The following is a 19,084-nucleotide window of genomic DNA, read 5'->3' as shown; positions in this document are numbered from 1 at the left end:
ACAGATGAAGCCTTATGACCATTTTCTTTCATTTGATTGCAGCAGTTTAATCAGTGACTGGGAAATGTCCCTCCATGACTGCACCATTCCTGCAGACTGCATACATGACTGTGCACAGTACACGGGTCACAGAGCCCCAAACCTCTCCATGCCAGATTTCACGTTCTGCAGTGCACTCAGTTTAGAGTTAGTGCGCATGCGTACACAACGCCTTTGCACGAAACGCGCATGCGCACTCTCACTTCTACGGCGTTTGGAACACTTCTGCAAGAATCAGCCACGGAGGGGGTGTGACTTTGAACGGCCATAAGCTTTCTTTCTCTCCAATCAGCATGAAAGGGGCGTGTCTTTAGGTCTTCTCACTGTAGTCTTTCGCTCCTTTGACAATTTCCATGGTAACGAGCGGACGCTGTGGTGTCTGACGGAAGCCGATGCGGCTCAAACTAAGGCACAGCATGAATAACTACAAGGTAACAAAACGAGCTTCCGACGTTATTTGTATCGGTTTGTACGTGGCGGACAGCTCTGCCTCTGTCAGGGAAGTCATATCACCCCTAGCCTAATATTGTGTAATCCGTACTTAAAGGTATTGGAAGAATGGGATGCAGGGGCTTTTGGGGTGACCTGTCATGTGGAGGAGCTAGAAGGAGGCAGGAAATTTGCTGTTAAAAAGGTAAGAAGGTGAAAAATGTACAGTCTGACTTTACCCCATGGAAATGTGGGCTGACGACCCCCAATACCCTGATTAATATTGATAATATCATTAATAGTGTGAATATCCCTTTAAATGATTAATCCCTTTAAATGCTCACTATTTTACAGGTGGAATGTATGGATGAGCGGGAGGGAAATCTCACCCTGAAAGAGGTAAAGAGAATTTATATCTGGCAACAGGTATGTTGTAGTTGCGGTACAGTGTACGCCACTATGCTAACTTCATTGGATGGGATGTTGCGTGATTGTGCTCTTCATGTCAAGTGGCTGCTGGGACACGCACCCCCACTAAATACAGTGTAATGGCCTGCACATAGTGCGCCATACAATATAATGGCCCCCACATAGTGCTCAATACAGAATGGCCCCCACATAGTTCTGCTTACAGTATAATGGCCCCTACATAGTGCCCTATAAAGTATAATGGGACCCACATGGTGCTCCATACAGGATAATGGCCCCTACATAGTGCCCCATACAGTAAAATGGGCCCCACATGGTGCTCCATACAGTATAATGGGACTCACATGGTGCTCCATACAGTATAATGGGCCCCACATAGTGCTCCATATAGTATAATGGGCCCCACATTGTGCTCCATACAATATCATGGGCCCCACAATGCTCCATATAGTATAATGGGCCCCAAATAGTGCTCCTTACAGTATAATGGGCCCCACATAGTGCTCCATACGGTATAATGGGACTCACATGGTGCTCCATACAGTATAATGGGCCCCACATAGTGCTCCATATAATATAATGGGCCCTACATTGTGCTCCATACAATATAATGGGCCCCACAGTGCTCCATATAGTATAATGGGCCCCACATAGTGCTCTATACAGTATAATGGGCCCCACATAGTGCTCCATATAATATAATGGCCCCCACATATTCGTCCATACAATATAATGGCCCCTACATAGTGCCCCATACAGTATAATGGGCCCCACATGGTGCTCCATACAGTATAATGGGACTCACATGGTGCTCCATACAGTATAATGGGCCCCACATAGTGCTCCATATAGTATAATGGGCCCCACATTGTGCTCCATACAATATAATGGGCCCCACAGTGTTCCATATAGTATAATGGGCCCCACAGTGTTCCATATAGTATAATGGGCCCCACATAGTGCTCCATACAGTATAATGGGTCCCACATAGTGCTCCATATAATATAATGGCCCCCACATATTTCTCCATACAGTATAATGGCCCCCACATAGTTCTCTGTACAGTATAATGGCCCCTACATAGTGTTCCATACAGTATAATGGCCTATATACAGTCATGGCCAAAAGTATTGACACCCCTGCAATTCTGTCAGATAATACTCAGTTTCTTCCTGAAAATGATTGCAAACACAAATTCTTTGGTATTCTTATCTTCATTTAATTTGTCTTAAATGAAAAAACACAAAAAGAATCGTCCTAAAGCCAAATTGGATATAATTCCACACCAAACATAACAAAGAGGGTGGACAAAAGTATTGACACTGTTCGAAAAATCATGTGATGCTTCTCTAATTTGTGTAATTAACAGCACCTGTAACTTACCTGTGGCACCTAACAGGTGTTGGCAATAATTAAATCACACTTGCAGCCAGTTGACATGGATTAAAGTTAACTCAACCTCTGTCCTGTGTCCGTGTGTGTACCACATTGAGCATGGAGAAAAGAAAGAAGACCAAAGAACTGTCTGAGGACTTGAGAAACCAAATTGTGAGGAAGCATGAGCAATATCAAGGCTACAAGTCCATCTCCAAAGACCTGAATGTTCCTGTGTCTACCGTGCGCAGTGTCATCAAGAAGTGTAAAGCCCTTGGCACTGTGGCTAACCTCTCTAGATGTGGCCGGAAAAGAAAAATTGACAAGAGATTTCAATGCAAGATTGTGCGGATGTTGGATAAAGAACCTCCACTAACATCCAAACAAGTTCAAGCTGCCCTGCAGTCCGAGGGTACAACGGTGTCAACCCGTACTATCCGTCAGCATCTGAATGAAAAGGGACTGTATGGTAGGAGACCCAGGAAGACTCCACTTCTTACCCCGAGACATAAAAAAGCCAGGCTGGAGTTTGCCAAAACTTACCTGAAAAAGCCTAAAACATTTTGGAAGAATGTTCTCTGGTCAGATAAGACAAAAGTAGAGCTTTTAGGGCAAAAGCATCAACATAGAGTTTACAGGAGAAAAAAGAGGCATTCAAAGAAAAGTACACGGTCCCTACAGTCAAACATGGCGGAGGTTCCCTGATGTTTTGGGGTTGTTTTGCTGCCTCTGGCACTGGACTGCTTGACCGTGTGCTTGGCATTATGAAGTCAGAAGACTACCAACAAATTTTGCAGCATAATATAGGGCCCAGTGTGAGAAAGCTGGGTCTACCTCAGAGGTCATGGGTCTTCCAGCAGGACAATAACCCAAAACACACTTCAAAAAGCACTAGAAAATGGTTTGAGAGAAAGCACTGGAGACTTCTAAGGTGGCCAGCAATGAGTCCAGACCTGAATCCCATAGAACACCTGTGGAGAGATCTAAAAATGGCAGTTTGGAGAAGGCACCCTTCAAATATCAGGGACCTGGAGTGGTTTGCCAAAGAAGAATGGTCTAAAATTCCAGCAGAGCATTGTAAGAAACTCATTAATGGTTACCGGAAGCAGTTGGTCGCAGTTATTTTGGCTAAAGGTTGTGCAACCAAGTATTAGGCTGAGGGTGCCAATACTTTTGTCCAGCCCATTTTTGGAGTTTTGTGTGAAATGATCAATGTTTTGCTTTTTGCTTCATTCTCATTTGTGTTTTTTCATTTAAGGCAAATTAAATGAAGATAATAATACCAAAGAATTTGTGTTTGCAATCATTTTCAGGAAGAAACTGAATATTATCTGACAGAATTGCAGGGGTGTCAATACTTTTGGCCATGACTGTATAGTGCTCCATACAGTATAATGGGCCCACATAGTGATCCATACAGTATAATTGCCCCTATATAGTGCTCCATGCAGTATAATGGGCCCACATAGTGATCCATACAATATGACCCCTACATAGTGCACCATACTGTATAATGGTCCCACATAGTGCTCCATACAGTAATGGCCCTACATCGTGCTCCATACAGTATAATGGCCCCACATAGTGCTCCATACAGTAAAATGGCCCCACATAGTGCTCCATACAGTATAATGGCCCCACATAGTGCTCCATACAGTATAATGGCCCCACATAGTGCTCCATACATTATAATGGTCCCACATAGTTCTCCGTACAGTATAATGGCCCCTACATAGTGCTCCATACATTATAATGGTCCCACATAGTCCTCCATACAGAATAATGGGCCCCACATAGTGCTCCATACAGAATAATGGGCCATAGTCCTCCATACAGTACGATGAGCCCACATAGTCCACCATACAGTATAATGGCCCCACATAGTGCTCCATACAGTATAATGGCCCCACATAGTGCTCCATACAGTATAATGGCCCCACATAGTGCTCCATACAGTATAATGGCCCCAAATAGTCCTCCATACAGTATAATGGGCCCCACATAGTGCTCCATACAGTATAATGGCCTCACATAGTCCTCCATACAGTATAATGGGCCCCACATAGTGCTCGACACAGTATAATGGTCCCACATAGTCCTCCATACAGTATAATGGGCCCCACATAGTGCTCCATACAGTATAATGGCCCCACATAGTCCTTCATACAGTATAATGGGCCCCACATAGTGCTCCATACAGTATAATGGCCCCACATTGTCCTCCATACAGTATAATGGGCCCCACATAGTGCTCCATACAGTATAATGGCCCCACATAGTGCTCCATACAGTATAATGGGCCCCACATAGTGCTCCATACAGTATAATGGCCCAACATAGTGCTCCATTCATAGATATACTCGCCCTGCAGGCCAGAGCTTGGCGTGTGCCAAAGGGCGACTAAAATATATGTAAAAGTAAATGATGAAAATAAATCTAAGCATAAATTTTCCAAATCCCTCAATTTTTTTTTTCGAAACATTTGGTATTGCTACTTCCTTGTAAGTCCCATCTATCAAAGAAGTAAAATTACTTAACCCATATAATTAACATCGTAAAGTAAAATCAGAACGCCAGAATTGCTGCATTTCTGTCGCTGCTGTTGCCCCCGCAGTAAAAAGAGATCATCAAAACATCTTGTGTACCCCAAAACGAAACAAAAAAAAAAATAAAACTCGCCGCTCAAAAAAAAACAATCCTTCACACAACTCACTTAAGAGAAAAATAAAGAGTTTATGGATCTTAGGAAATGGTGACACAAAGCACCTTTTTGTTTATTTTACAAGGTTTGGATTTTTTTTCTTTAACCACCAAAATATAAAAAGCAAAACTATACAAGGTTGGTATGGTCGTCATTGTATTGACCAGCAGAATCATGTTGTCAGGTCACTTTTATCACAGTGTGAACGAAAGCTCCAAAAAATGTGAAATAAGGCGGCGTGCGTTCCCACAGCACACTCCTGGCACGCTGCAGTGATTTTACAGACTAATGGCTGCCAGAACCGGCCGCTATTGTGGAGGATCTAGGTGATAATATTCTATTTTCTGCCCCGCTACACAGGCCATGTCCTTGCTGGAGCTTCAGCACCCCCATGTGTGCTCTTACAGGGAGTTCTTCATGATTTGGGATCCTAAGGTCGGTATTATAACGGTATTATATGCTCACTGTGGTGTCTCATTATCTCGGCATCCATAGTATTGCTATCGACAGCCATTGTTCACCATTTGCAGTAACTAACGGATGATGTTGAATAGCCTTCTTGTTTTAGGTCTCCTCCCTCTTTTTTTGCCTGGTGATGGATTACTGCGATGGGGGGAACCTGGAGCGAATGGTGCAGGAAACCAGACTACAGAGGAAGCTAATGAATGAAAAGGTGAAGGGAGAAATAAAATAAAGGTGGCTCTACACATTAGATCCAAGATGGGCGAACCTCCTGATTTTGGAAAAACCAGGTGACCCTAACATGTATGTTGATGTCCCAACTTCCCACATGTTAGAAAGATGTAGGATCAGGCAGTTGGATTAATATGGCTGATCCTTTTATTATCAAGGAAGATAAGCTTCTGCCATAGGAGGTGCAGCTGCTCACTCCAAAGAGATCGCATGTCTGCTCACCGAACCAAGTGTGGAGGACGTCAGGGCCGTCGTTTGGGTAACAGCTGTGTAAAGTGTTTGGCCATAGGCCTGGTTATCTCCACCACAAATGCCCAATACGCACCTTATACCTTTGCTGGAGGTGGAGGATTGTCAGCTTGACCTGATGAAAATGGCATTTAAGCGGTTAAACAGAAGCAATCGGCACTGGCCATGTAAGGAGCGGGCGCAGCTCCTGAGCCCGCTCCATGCACCACATCCGAACTGTGACATATGTGCCTGTCAGACATCTGCTGCCGCTGATCTCCGGAGCAAACTTCCCATTTGTAGCCTCTGACCACCCATGGCTCCGATGATGGAGAGGAGTTGATGAGGTTGTTCTTTTGCTAGATTAGATGTGCTTTGGTTTGTTTCTGATCAGATACTAGGACATGCTGGGTGTTGTAGTGACTGATGTTAATGCTCTGTGATATTATATAATTTCCCCTTTTGTGTCCCCTACCTACAGATTATTCAGAGATTTCTCGGTCAGGCCATCGATGCTTTAATCTATGCTCACAAACAGTGCGGTCCGCACAGGTACGTCCTGATTTTCCTGATCAGAGGGTTTCATTCTGGGATGTGGTGAGTCCGGAGGGGTCATCTCCACCCTTCACGCTGATTTCACGCACAGTGCACTTATCCATTTCACGCTGCACAGTTCTGTAAGTGTCAATTTTTCATTACTTTTCAAGTCTCTCCCTGCTGTCAGTGAATAGAGACGACATAGTTGACATCCAGAGGCTACAAATTGTGTCATCCAGCCCATTATAAGAGAGAAATGACAGGCAATGTAATAGTAGGACACCCATCACGACTACAACCTTGGACCTCCATGGGGGTCTGTGCCTATCAATTATCCGGTCTTGCTTTGGTGGACCCAGCCTGTCCATCATTACAGCCGATCTTAACCCCATCAGTACATTTATTTCCATGTTTATTTGCGCCACGTTGGTGGGTTTACCTGACATTCCATGATGTGATTTCTTCCTTCATAGAAACCTCAAACCAAGTAACATCCTCATGAAGGAGGAAAATGTCTTCCTCATAAGCGACTTTGTTCCTCAGACGTTGGCGACAGATGAAATGAAGATGAAAATAAGACTGGACCCCGGTAACTGCCTTGTAAAACATGGTTGCCCTCATGCTCCCCTGAGCTACTTGTGGACCCCTGTTCCTCTTGGGCTTCATTCACACATCTGAGTGTCTGGTGTGTGATACATGGACCCGCCGTGAATCTGCCGACCTGAACTCGACAGCTTCGTAGTAATATACTGGGTCGCCCTCCCAGGGCTGTGGGTACCGGGCCAGTATCAGCGGGATGTGTCACAGCAGCGGGGACCCGGTCCGTGGCCCTGGGCGCCCAAGTAATGGGGGAATGTAATGGTTTGAATGAATAGTTTGTGACGCCACCTGTGGTGTTCGGCAAGTGAGATGTTAGGCCGACGCTGCATGCAGATCCTCTGGGGCTGGTGGAGTGTTGCAGCCAAGATGGTGAAGCTCCCCACAGGTGGAGCTGTAGCCCCAGGGTAGTGTAGATGTGGGGGAAGAGGAGAGGCACAAGCGGTGTAGAAGCTGGTACCCAGATGTAGCGGGGTTGGATGCGTTGGCTCAAGAATGAATGGAGGATACCAGGGCTTGCAGTTCCAAAGCTTTACTCACAGTCTGTAGTACACACAGGTGCCTGCCTCCGTGCCGTGTCCTCCGGGTCAGGGACTCAGTCAACCTCCAGGCAAGATGGAATGCTCCCTTCCAACGCTCCGCCAACATGTGCCTTTCTGAACGTCTCCTCTATAGCGCCTTTAAGTGTGAAGTACTCCCAGTACTGAGTTACACTGGAGTGCCTCCTGACTGATGTTCCCAAGAACTCTACTTGTACGGCAGACAGCTGTAGCCTGCTTCGGGGACTCTCTACTCCTGAGTCCCTGCTCACTATCCAAGTTGCTGTTGTGCCCCCAAGTCTTAGATGGGAGTAGTGCATTTACAGCCCACTACTCCACCGGTGTCTGCTGCAGAACCATTAGTGTCTATACAACCTCGGGGACCTGGCCCCGGCCTTGCGCTTAGAACTTCTAGGCAGGGTTCTTCCTCTAACCCACGTCCTCTCTGTTCCCTTTTACTCCTTCGTTCCATTCTAATCTCTCTCTCTTATGGAAGATCAGGTTTCAGTTCAATGTCTTTCTCCTTCTTTCCTTTCCCGTGCCAGCAGACCCAGGTCACTGAGATCTGCTGCAGCACCTCCTTCCTCCATCCCTCTTCCAGGGATCTTCTTTCCTCACTCCTCTCTGAGTGGCTTCCTCTCTCAGACTGACCTGTAATTCTAAACCTTCCCGCTCTTTTATGTATTCTAAACTCCACCCGCCTCCCAGCACGTTTCGTGTTCCAAGCAGGGAACCACCAAAGGTGCTCTGCTACTCTCTAAGCAAGGAGCCACAATGTGGCTTTGCTGAACTACCGTGTTGTGTGGGGTGCGAGTGTTGGAGCGTGGTCAGGAGCCTCCAACTTAACTGGATGGTGGGGCACCACACCTCAGGAGGAGGTGCAGTACCTCTGTGGCGACTGAGCCTCAGGGGCGCCACAATACGAGCCTGCCAAGGTTGATTCAGGAGACCCGCGACCAATCCGCACTTGGACCACCACACACAGATGTGTGAATCTGGCCTTAATACCGTATGTCTAGGTGGTCCGCATATGATCCTGCGAGGATGGTATAAAACGCCCTCACTGAATCAGCAGCTGCTTGGAGATCACTGATTGATGAAGACAAGGCAGAGATGGTTTTTTACTGTCCCTGCCTTACTCCTATGACCTGTATACACATCCTAGATATACACTGTTTAGTAAGGGATATGTCCGCCACTCGTCCTAGAGATCGAGTGATAGGAAGGGTCCGGAGCCTGAATCTTCCCTGTAACTGGGGCTAATATACCAACCGCAATTACAGGAGAAGTCTCCTATTAAGAAAAATTATATGTAAAAAATATATATATATTGAAATTCCCCCTCCAAAGGTCTTTTATGACTTTTAAGGGGGACACAACGTGTAAAATAAAAAAGGGAATAAAAAGACTTCAGTCTGACCCGCTGTTTTTATCTCTGTCTTTTGTTGAGAAAAAAGTAACATAAAAACATCCTATATACAGTACTGTATAAAATAATGTTAACAGAAAGGAAACATAGTGTGAAATGTATTTAAGTAACGCGTTGTGCTCCTTTAAAAAAAAAAAAAAAAATCACTGAGTGTGCTTGAATGGTCTTAAGACTTATGGTCTCCTGTAAGGCAACCATAAATAATGGCGGTATATTAGACATTGGTACATATTAGATTGTGCTCTGTACTCTATGGATGATATAACCCTCTCTGACCCCGCAGTACATAAAATATACATGGCTCCAGAATCACTAGGGCTTCAGTATACGGACAAGTCTGACATCTTCTCTTTGGGATGTATTTTGCTGGATTTGATGACGACGTCTATGAAGACGGTATGTTGTGTCAGGTCTCTGCCCGCAGTCCTGTGTTCCCATTATAATAGGATTTCATGATTCGTATCCTCTTGTAGGACGCTGAGGTCTCTGCGCTCTTGGAGATGATAAAGATGGACCCACTATGCTTGCATCAACATTTAGAGGAAATTCAGTACAAAGTTGGTTACTCAGAGGAGCTGTGCCAGCTGCTGACAAAGATGCTGAAGATTCATCCAGAGGAGAGGCCCCGTGCACAGTGAGTACACTGACTGTGTGTGTATATATAATATAAATATGTATATATATATATATATATATATATATATATATATATATACACACACACACACGGTCTACGGGGTGGACTACGGCACAGGGGGTCTCTCTTCTTAATACTCTGCCCCCTTGGGCGCTGCACTAGGCACGCCGCAATGTACCACTTTTATTCGGAGAGTTTCTTTAACGTCCATGTCTCTCTTCCCTTTACTCCGTAGCGACTTGCTGCGTGATCCTTATGTCATTAAGTGTTTGGCGTTAGTTGGTTCTCCTCTGTCTGGCGTGAAGAAGACTCTGCCACCTGGTGTTCTGGATGAGTTTAAAGATGGCGGCATAGAAAAAGTAATGGGTAAGAAGGATACAGCAGTCACATATAATTATGGGGGCCAGTCACATCCACATCAGGAGTTGAGCTGCACCCATGACATTGTGTCACGTAACAACCCCTTTTAATGGTCTTCAGACTTACAAATGGCCTATTATAATGTTGAATAAAATAAGTGGATCCACCCATGGTGGACCGCAGTTGTAAAGTATAACTCTCTCTGGAGGACCCACCATCTGTAGATTACAGTAGGAAGCATGTAATGCTTTTTTTCCCCTGTGGAGGTGCTGCAGAGTCATTAAACACTTGCTGCCAGGCTTACCCACAGATTACAGCTGATTTCTGGGGGTCTTGACAAGAACAACTGTGATCAGTTTATTTTTGGGTGTCTCAACTCTTTTGAAGTGTCCTCCTTTCATTTTGGGCTTTGTCGATTTCCAAATACAGTTTTGATGTATTGTTTTTTTTCTTACAGGGCTCATGCAGAGGTACCCTGACTACGAGGAGGCTCAGCTATCAGCCCTGAAGCATCTGGCTAAATATGATTCAGAAAGAAATGGTATATTTTGGAGTCTTCATTAGTGGGGTCTGAAAATCAAAGCGGCTGGCAGCACCCAAAACCCTACATATACACTATTCAAGAGCAATCCCTGTAGATTTGTAATCGCTTATCCTACTTTTGCAGGACCCTTGGACATAGGAGACACAATCCATCTTGTATCGCTGTCTATGAGTACACACGCAGACTCCTCCGCGGTACAATGGGAGGGCAGCCGAGCGCTCCAGAGGCTTATTTCACAAGGTACCTCCATTTACGTCATGATGACATAAGACCAGGACCGGTTTTAGGCAAAGTGGGGCCCTGGGCAAAAGTTTAAAATGGGGCCCAAAATGCTGACGTATTGCACATCACACAGAAGCATTTCAGATGTAGTTACATGCGCTGAGTTCAGGACGCTAAACGAGTGTGATCGACTATATTGAAGTCGTTGAACGCTTGTTTCCCGGCCTCTTTCCACCGGCTGAAGAAGAATAATGGGGACAGAACAATCACTAATAGATCAATCTGTCCCCATACAGTATCATGTTATCAGCAGCACATGTGCAGTTCTCACAGGCCGATGTGCTGCTGAGAATAATGATTTTTGTTGCGGCATAAACAAGCCAATTTCTCAATGAATAGGCAGCATTTTGTTTGTTTAGTATGATACACCCCATAGTCCTCCACATAGTATAATGCACCCCACATTCCTCCATATAGTATAATGTGCACCACAGTCCTCCATATTGTACAATGCACACCCCATAGTCCTCCATATAAGATAATGTGCCCCATAGTCCTCCATATAGTATAATACACTCCCCATAGTCCTCCATATAGTATAATACACTCCCCATAGTCCTCCATATAGTATAATACACTCCCCATAGTCCTCCATATAGTATGATACACTCCCCATAGTCCTCCATATAGTATGATACACTCCCCATAGTCCTCCATATAGTATAATGCACTCCTCATAGTCCTCCATACCATATATAGTATAATACACTCCTCATAGTCCTCCATATATTGAAATGCACTCAAATACTTCATAAAGAAAAAAATGCAGCACTCACCAGCTAAAGTGAAAAATTATATGTCCTTTATTTCACTTCCCCCAGCATTCCTTTCGCGCCCTGCTTGTCCTTTCAATGGACACATGGCACGTTTGTGAAATAAAGAACATATAATTTTTCACTTCAGCTGGTGAGTGCTGCATTTTTTCTTTATGAAGTATTTGGACATTTCTTGTTTCCATGCAAACACCTGTTTTTGGCTAATTATTTGTACTGCAAAAGTTCAGATAAAGAGCTCCGTCTGTCTACAGTGGCGATTTGTGTTCCCTAGTTGCCATGCATTTTTTCTTTTGTTGGGCTTAAAGTACACTCATCAGTACACCATATAGTATAATGCACCCCCCATAGTCCTCCATGTAGTACAATTCACTTCCCATAGTATAACGCACCCCATAGTTCGTCATATAGTATAATGTATTCCCTATAGCCCTCAATACAGTATAATGCGGGTCCCATTTAGCACATTAAGTATAATGCACTGCCAATAGTCCGATAGAGTATAATGCAGCCACCCACTGAATATAATCCAGCCCCCTTGTAGGGTATAATGCAGACCCCCATAGAATATAATGTTGCCCCCTCATAGAGTATAATGCAGCCCCCACCGCCCCATAGAATATAATGCAGCCCCACCATAGACTATAATGCAGCCCCTCTCATATAGTATAATCCAGCCCCCCATAGAATATAATGTAGCCCCCTCATAGAGTATAATGCAGGATCCCGGTAGAATACAATGTAGCCCTCTCATATAGTATAATGCAGCCACCCCCCCCATAGACTATAATGTAGCCTCCTCATAGGGTATAATGCAGCCCCCATAGACTATAATGTAGCCCCCTCATATAGTATAATAAAGCCTCCTCACAGTATGATGCAGTCCCCCTCATAGAATATAAACCATCCCACCCCCCATAGAATATAAAGTAGTCCCCCACCCTCTCCCATAGAATATAATCCAGCCCCACAGTCCTGTACTCACTGACTGATATATTTTAAAAAAAAAAAAAACACCACACAATCCTCACCTCCTTGTTCCCTGCGCTGCTCCCGGCTCCGGTCTTAGCAGCTGCACTGCCACGCACACAGTGGGTGCGCGATGAAGTGACGTCATTGCGCACAGGCAGGGTCAGAGGCAGAGGGGAATGATGGGAGAGGGAGCGTCATCTGACGCTCTCTCCTCCATTATTGCTTTCAATTGTATCGGCATCTATGATGCCAATATAGTTGAATGCGGGGGAGGGGGGGGTCGGCATTGGCACCAGGCGAGCCCCCTGACTCACGGGCCCCATAGCGGCCATGTGGTGTGCCGCTATTAGCGGCATGCTACTGGTTGGGGGTCCCTGGGGGGCCCTAGGCAGCTGCCTAATCTGCCTGCCGCTAACGCCAGCCCTGTATAAGACACCTATGACACAAGACTGCGATGCATCTCATTAACAGAAGCTAATGGACACTGTTTTGGTCTCTTTCAGGTGACTACTTATGGGATATTTTGAGAACGTATATGCCAAATGGAGGCTTCAAACATGGTGCAAACTGTAAAGCGCTGCGGAATATGTTAGCGCTATATAAAAATAAAGATTATTATGATGCGACTATAGACAGAGGGTTCTGTAAATGTAAAGTAAGCACATGCGGCGGAGCAGGTATAAATGTCTGACCCAACAGGTAACTTCTGTGTTTTAAGCACTGGAGCGAGAAGATTATGAGAGCTTTTCATCGGACCAGCTCATCGGTACTTTGGTGGAAGCAGCGAGGGGCTATCCACAGAACGCTGAACTAATATCTGCCATCTTCAGTGTGATGATGATGATTTCTGTTAGTGGTATGTTATCTATCTATCTTGTATTTGGGTAAATATTTTAGTCTGGGTTTAGTGAAGGAGAACGTTACCCCCTGACTGCATTGTGCCCGCTGTACAGATGGTGGAGAAGGATAATGCTATGGGATTGTTATCAGAGGTCGGCCTTGGCGCCTTAGTCCCAGAGAAGGGAGATCTTAATTCTTCAGCACAAGAGATTGTGGCCAATTGTAGCCTCCAGCTTTGTGGGAACAGTTTGGGGAAGACCCCTTACTGTTCCCCATGACTGTGCCCAGTGCACAAGGACCATACAGACATGGAGGGGAGTTTGATCGAAGAACATGAGCGACCGTACAGAGCCCGGACCTCAGCCCCATCCAAGAGCAGAGATTGTGACCGTGGCCTCCCCCCAACATCAGGGTCTGACCTCACAAATGCTCTTCTAGATGAAGGGGCAAAAATTCCCACAGACGCCTCCAAAATCTTGAAGAAACCCTTCCCAGAAGAGCGTGAGCCATTATACCTGCAGGGGAGGTGAGAAAAGCCCCTGTAGGTGGGGAGTGGGGGGCACATACTTTTCTCCATATAGTATATATCTGGGTTTTCTCTTACCGCACAGTATGTGACAGCTCAGCGATCTCCTCACTCGGTGACACAACGGTTGGGGACCGGGGCAGGAGCAGATCCCGCTCACAATAGTTGGGATGTGTTTATACCCTTCACATTTCAGGATGGGTGTTCCTCCTGTATCAGTATATGATCTGTATCCCATTTTTGTGACCCGCATTTACACCTATCAGAAAATATCTGCTCAGGATAATCTGTATGTAACTTTCTGTGATTTCCATATGGAAATCCCGCAGCTTATCCCCAGTAATAGGGCTAATCCTTATGTACGTCCACTATCCTGTACACTGCGCGTCTGGGGGGAATATCCAAGTGAAGCAAATCTGACAGGTGCACGAGTCGCTGCTCTGGTTCTTGTCTGTTCGGCTTCTATTTAACCCCATCATCATCTGATGTTTTTTTTCTGCTTCTCTTAGAGTCGGCTGCGGAGGCGCTGAGGAGGACAGGTTTCCTCTCCGATCTTGTGACCATCATGGAGTCCTCTCTGGAGGACAGGGCCCTGTGTCAGTCCTGCTGTGCTCTTATATGGTCCCTGGCTATGACCGGTACTGACATTCACAATTCCCATTATATACAGGACTGCACGGGACAGTCGGGCCTCATTCAGGGATTTTTCTGAACCGCTTTCTATAAGTGTTTTGGGTCCTATTTGTATTAAATCCGGACATGTGACCAGCCCTACAGACTGTAATGGGAACATGTTCTGTTTGTGCAAATCACAGATCATACACTTAACGTGAAAATCGGGTGTCTGAATGGGTCCTTCGTCACTATAAGGGAAGAGCGATCTGTGTCTGATTGCGACCTTCTACAAATGCAACAAAGTGTCAATGGTGATTTTTTTTTTTTTTGTCATGTGTCGGAAGTTGCACGCGATTCAGCTGCCATAGATTTCAATGTAAGTTACATGCAATTTGGCTATTCTCTTACAACAAATTCGCATTAATCAGTCGCACGACCTCGAGTTGCCGATGTTTTTGATCACCCGACGTGTCAGAGAATTGTCCCCCGACACTTGGCGCTGTGCAGCCCCATCCTGAACCTTGTGCGACAGGTAGTGGTACATGGCCACAGAATAGGCACGTGACTAAAGGCCCTTTTACATTTAGCGATGCACCAGCGATCCCGACCACGACATGACCCGGTCAGGATCGCTGGTGCATCGCTAAATGGTCGCTAGTGAGCTGCCACACAGGCAGATCTCACAGCGATGCAGCAGCGATACAGCGGACGATACTTACCTTTCAGACGTGGCGATCCTGACATCCTCCCACCTGCATCCACGCGTCGCTCGCCGGCGCCGCAGGAAGCGCCCGACGAGAAATGGAGCCGGCCGATCTCGCGCGATCAGCGATGGACAGCGGGAGAGCCGGTCGGAGGTAAGTATCACACATAGCGATATCGCTATAACGTCACAAAACCGGTGACGTTATAGTGATATTGCTAGCGATATCGCTATGTGTAAAACCCCCTTAAATGTCATTAAAAGCGCAATGTTGTATTAATTGGAGTAGACTGATTTGTCACAGAGACGTCACAAGTCCTGATCTGGGATTGGGTGCTGAACACAGAGGCAGAAGCACTAACTCATTATTGTGTGGCTCTCCTCCGCCCACCCTGTGCTCATGGACATCTTCTCCCCTATACCTTGGGGAGGAAGAAAGCTGTCACTTGGTGGTGGGAGGTCTCCACTCTCATGAATATGGAGCCCCTCACTCCTATGGGGTATAATCGAGCTGGAAGCATGCGTGTAGCCTCCGCTGCTCTCTCCATGCCCGATCTGCCCCGTTATAGAGAACAGGGGGGGATTATGGACCTTCACTCTTAGTTGTGGGGAGGGGGGTAAGCTCTGATCTAACCTTAACACTTTATTACCTATTCATGCTCCAAACACTATTTTGTGATTGTCACAGAGAACCAGACAGAAGGGGATTGTCTGAGGAAAGCTGTCCCAGTAATCGGTACTCTGCTCAGGAAGTACCTTGTTGATGGGCCACTAATAGAATCGGCCTGCACAGCCCTGTGGACTCTCGGGATGAAAGGTTGAAACCTAATACTTTATTATATTTCATAGCTAACATGGCTGCCTCTGTCGCCATCTGGGGCCGCTCGGTGGTGCTGATTGTGTCCTGACCCGCACACCTGCCAGCACATGTGTGGGGGACAGATTGCCATCAGCACTACTTAGCGGAGTGGCCTTGGACGGCATCAGACAACCCCTTTAAATACTGCAGCTATGTTTTTGGTGGTGTTTCCTTTTCCCATTCCCCCCATACCTGGTGTAAGTACGAGCAGGTACAATCATTCAACCTTTCCGTTTGCTCAGACTTATATTCTGTATTTACAGGTCTCATAATGGCAGAGCAGAGTGAATCATTGACATTACTTCTCCTGGACGCTCTGCGGGCACATTCACAGCGTCCACTTCTGTCCAAGAACGTCTGCCTGGCGCTGACCGCATTGGTTGTGACCTCAGGTATCTGTGACATCAGTTTCAGAAAACATGGCTTCCTTCTTTTAGAAATAGCGCCACTCTTGCCCATAGGCTACGTCTGGTATTTCCGCTGTGTCTCGCTCGTGTTACTAGGGCTGAGCTGTGAATACCAAACACGGCCCATAGACAAGAAAGCAGCCATGTTTGTCTCTTTTCATACGACTCGGAGCAGATTCCCAGGATCTTTTCTTCCCTGTGGCTGATCAGTAAATTTGACTTTTTCAGAGTTGGCCGTTTTACGTGTGCTGGTGCCTGTGGCTGACGAAAGTGGCCTCTCCCTAATTACAAAGCTGTACCGATTACACACAGATGACCCCGAAATGGTGGAGAACGTCTGCCTGCTGCTCAGCGAGATGGCCCATTATGGTGAGGAGAAGCCGGCGGATAAGCGTGTAACAGGATTAGCAATCTGACACGGCACAGCCCGAGTACGTCGTACACGTCTCCAAACCTCCCGCTGTCACAGTACTCTCTGTTCAGCCATGGCTGGTGATAAATACTCTACTATGGGGCACGTCAGGCCCATTACCAGCTGGACTAACCCCTCAGCGTGATCAGGGCTCTGCAGATGACGCACTGCCTATTACCATTGCATTAATATGGCATGGTCTTCAGAAACTGCACCCAGCACTTACTGGCCAGATCGGAGCAGAGAGCTCTATCTTTAAGAAAGTCAACCCTCCTCCCCAACAATCCATTACCAGGGATCTCTGCAGAAAATGGGAGTCAAGCTCTGCTCAATTTGTTGTATTACGGGACTGCTAGAAAAAAGCAGACCCCCAGCAATTAACCAACCTTGAGCAAGCCCCCCTTAACCACCACATGTAGATTCTCAGATCTAAGAACATTGTAAGGGTGGACAGGCAGGCTATGAGTACAGGTGGTGTTCTTATCAATGGGATAGGCCATCACTTTATTATTGTTGGGGGTCTAGCATTTAGTACCCCTTTTGATTCTGAGAATGAAGGGCAAGAGCAAGGAAACTGTGCCGCCATCCCTCATTCTCTGGATGCATGAGGGTCCTAGACGTCAGACCCCATAAAGTGATGACACATATTGTAGTCAGTATTTCCCCATGTGGCAGCGCCTTGTAACTACAGCTCCAGAGCAGAAGAGGAAGGGCCGGCTGCCGCTGTCTAGGATACAACATAATGGGCCGCACACGTGAACCTACGGCTCTTCAGTCTCAGGATTGGTGGTTTCCACTAATGGTATCCATATGCGCCAACTTGGAATACCCCTATGAAACTGTGACTAGTCCTGGCTTTTACAATAAAGCCTCGATGACATCATATGACAGTACCCCCCTCACCCTGATTGTGGGGTGAGTCTTACTTCTGGACACTCTTTGTTTGCTGTAAGGACTCCCCTTGACCACACATTGTAAGCATTGGGGTATCAGACCTATGGATCTGGCGGTTTTACAGAAAACACAAAGGTTAAGGACATTACCACGGATGTCATATTAGTCATCGGTCTTGTTGTCTCCTGCAGGTAGCGCACATCCCGAACTGTTCTTACAACACGTGGACCAGCTGATGGGTGAAATCAAAGCGCGATACGACTGCCTGGAGGTACGAGGAGGCCGTATTTACAGATATCTGTTACTGCTGGGAAAGCAAGTTCTGCAACTTCTGGGAGAACATTTTCACCAGTAATTAACTCCCTCCTGTACAATAACTTGTAATCATTGTACAGAAGGTGAATCTTGTGTTATTGGCTGTATATAGGTGTTATCAGTCATTGTACAGGAGGAGGAGGGGGTGAGCTGTGACACCTATTGTGAATGGTGGACCCTGTGTTATCTACTGTACATAGGTGTTAAAAGTCAATGTACAGGAGGAGGTGGTGAGCTGTAACATCACCTATTGTGAATGGTAGATCCTGTGTTATCTGCTGTATATAGAGGTGTTATCAGTCATTGTACAGGAGGTGAGCTGTGACACCTATTGTGAATGGTGGACCCTGTGTTATCTGCTGTATATAGGGGTGTTCTCAGTCATTATACAGGAGGAGGTGAGCTGTGATATCACCTATTGTGAATGATGGATTCTGTATTATCTACTGTATAGCGGTGTTATCAGTCATTGTACAGGAGGTGGTGAGCTGTGACATCACCTTTTGTGTATGGTGGATTATGTTATCTACTGTATATAGAGGTGTTATCAGTCATTGTACAGGAGGAGGTGAGCTGTGACATCACCTATTGTGGATAGTGGACCCTGTGCTATCTACTGTATATAGAGGTGTTATCGGTCATTGTACAGGAGGAGGAGGTGAGCTGTGATATCAGCCTTAATGGCGGATCCTGTTATCTACTGTACATAGATTGAATTCTTGTAGACTTTTTTTTTGTTATGTAAGAAAATCAGCACACCAAAAATGGTGAAAAGAAAAAAATACCGGTACTTATTTAAGGCCCATTACCCTTTTTTTATGTAGTGATGTGGGAAAATTGGAAAACAAAAAAAGCATCAATTCAAAAAATATTTATCATATAAGTTGAATTAAAATTAATTTTCTGGTGACAGATTGTATTTATGACACATGACCTGACAGTTTCGCTAT

At 45.8% G+C, this 19,084-nt stretch overlaps 1 protein-coding gene across 1 annotated transcript in view; it reads left to right on the top strand.

Annotated features, from left to right (window-relative positions):
- The first annotated feature begins 455 nt into the window (after nt 1-455).
- Nucleotides 456-19,084, top strand: part of STKLD1 (serine/threonine kinase like domain containing 1) — a 20,285-nt gene continuing 1,656 nt past the window's right edge. Inside the window, exons 1-18 of the mRNA XM_073541388.1 lie at nt 456-470; nt 524-673; nt 823-894; nt 5,333-5,407; nt 5,541-5,645; nt 6,375-6,445; nt 6,904-7,019; nt 9,279-9,391; nt 9,469-9,629; nt 9,868-9,998; nt 10,450-10,533; nt 10,660-10,776; nt 13,282-13,419; nt 14,439-14,567; nt 15,936-16,064; nt 16,370-16,498; nt 16,742-16,882; nt 18,011-18,090. Coding sequence (XP_073397489.1) covers nt 456-470; nt 524-673; nt 823-894; nt 5,333-5,407; nt 5,541-5,645; nt 6,375-6,445; nt 6,904-7,019; nt 9,279-9,391; nt 9,469-9,629; nt 9,868-9,998; nt 10,450-10,533; nt 10,660-10,776; nt 13,282-13,419; nt 14,439-14,567; nt 15,936-16,064; nt 16,370-16,498; nt 16,742-16,882; nt 18,011-18,090 — 1,956 coding nt within the window. The remainder of the gene's footprint in view (nt 471-523; nt 674-822; nt 895-5,332; nt 5,408-5,540; nt 5,646-6,374; nt 6,446-6,903; nt 7,020-9,278; nt 9,392-9,468; nt 9,630-9,867; nt 9,999-10,449; nt 10,534-10,659; nt 10,777-13,281; nt 13,420-14,438; nt 14,568-15,935; nt 16,065-16,369; nt 16,499-16,741; nt 16,883-18,010; nt 18,091-19,084) is intronic.

Source organism: Dendrobates tinctorius, unplaced genomic scaffold (assembly GCF_039654945.1).
Source record: "Dendrobates tinctorius isolate UK_male_01 unplaced genomic scaffold, ASM3965494v1 ptg000120l, whole genome shotgun sequence".
NCBI classification, from domain to species: Eukaryota; Metazoa; Chordata; class Amphibia; order Anura; family Dendrobatidae; genus Dendrobates; species Dendrobates tinctorius.
Note: the sequence above shows the minus strand (reverse complement) of the source record. Positions and strands in the feature narration are given on the sequence as shown.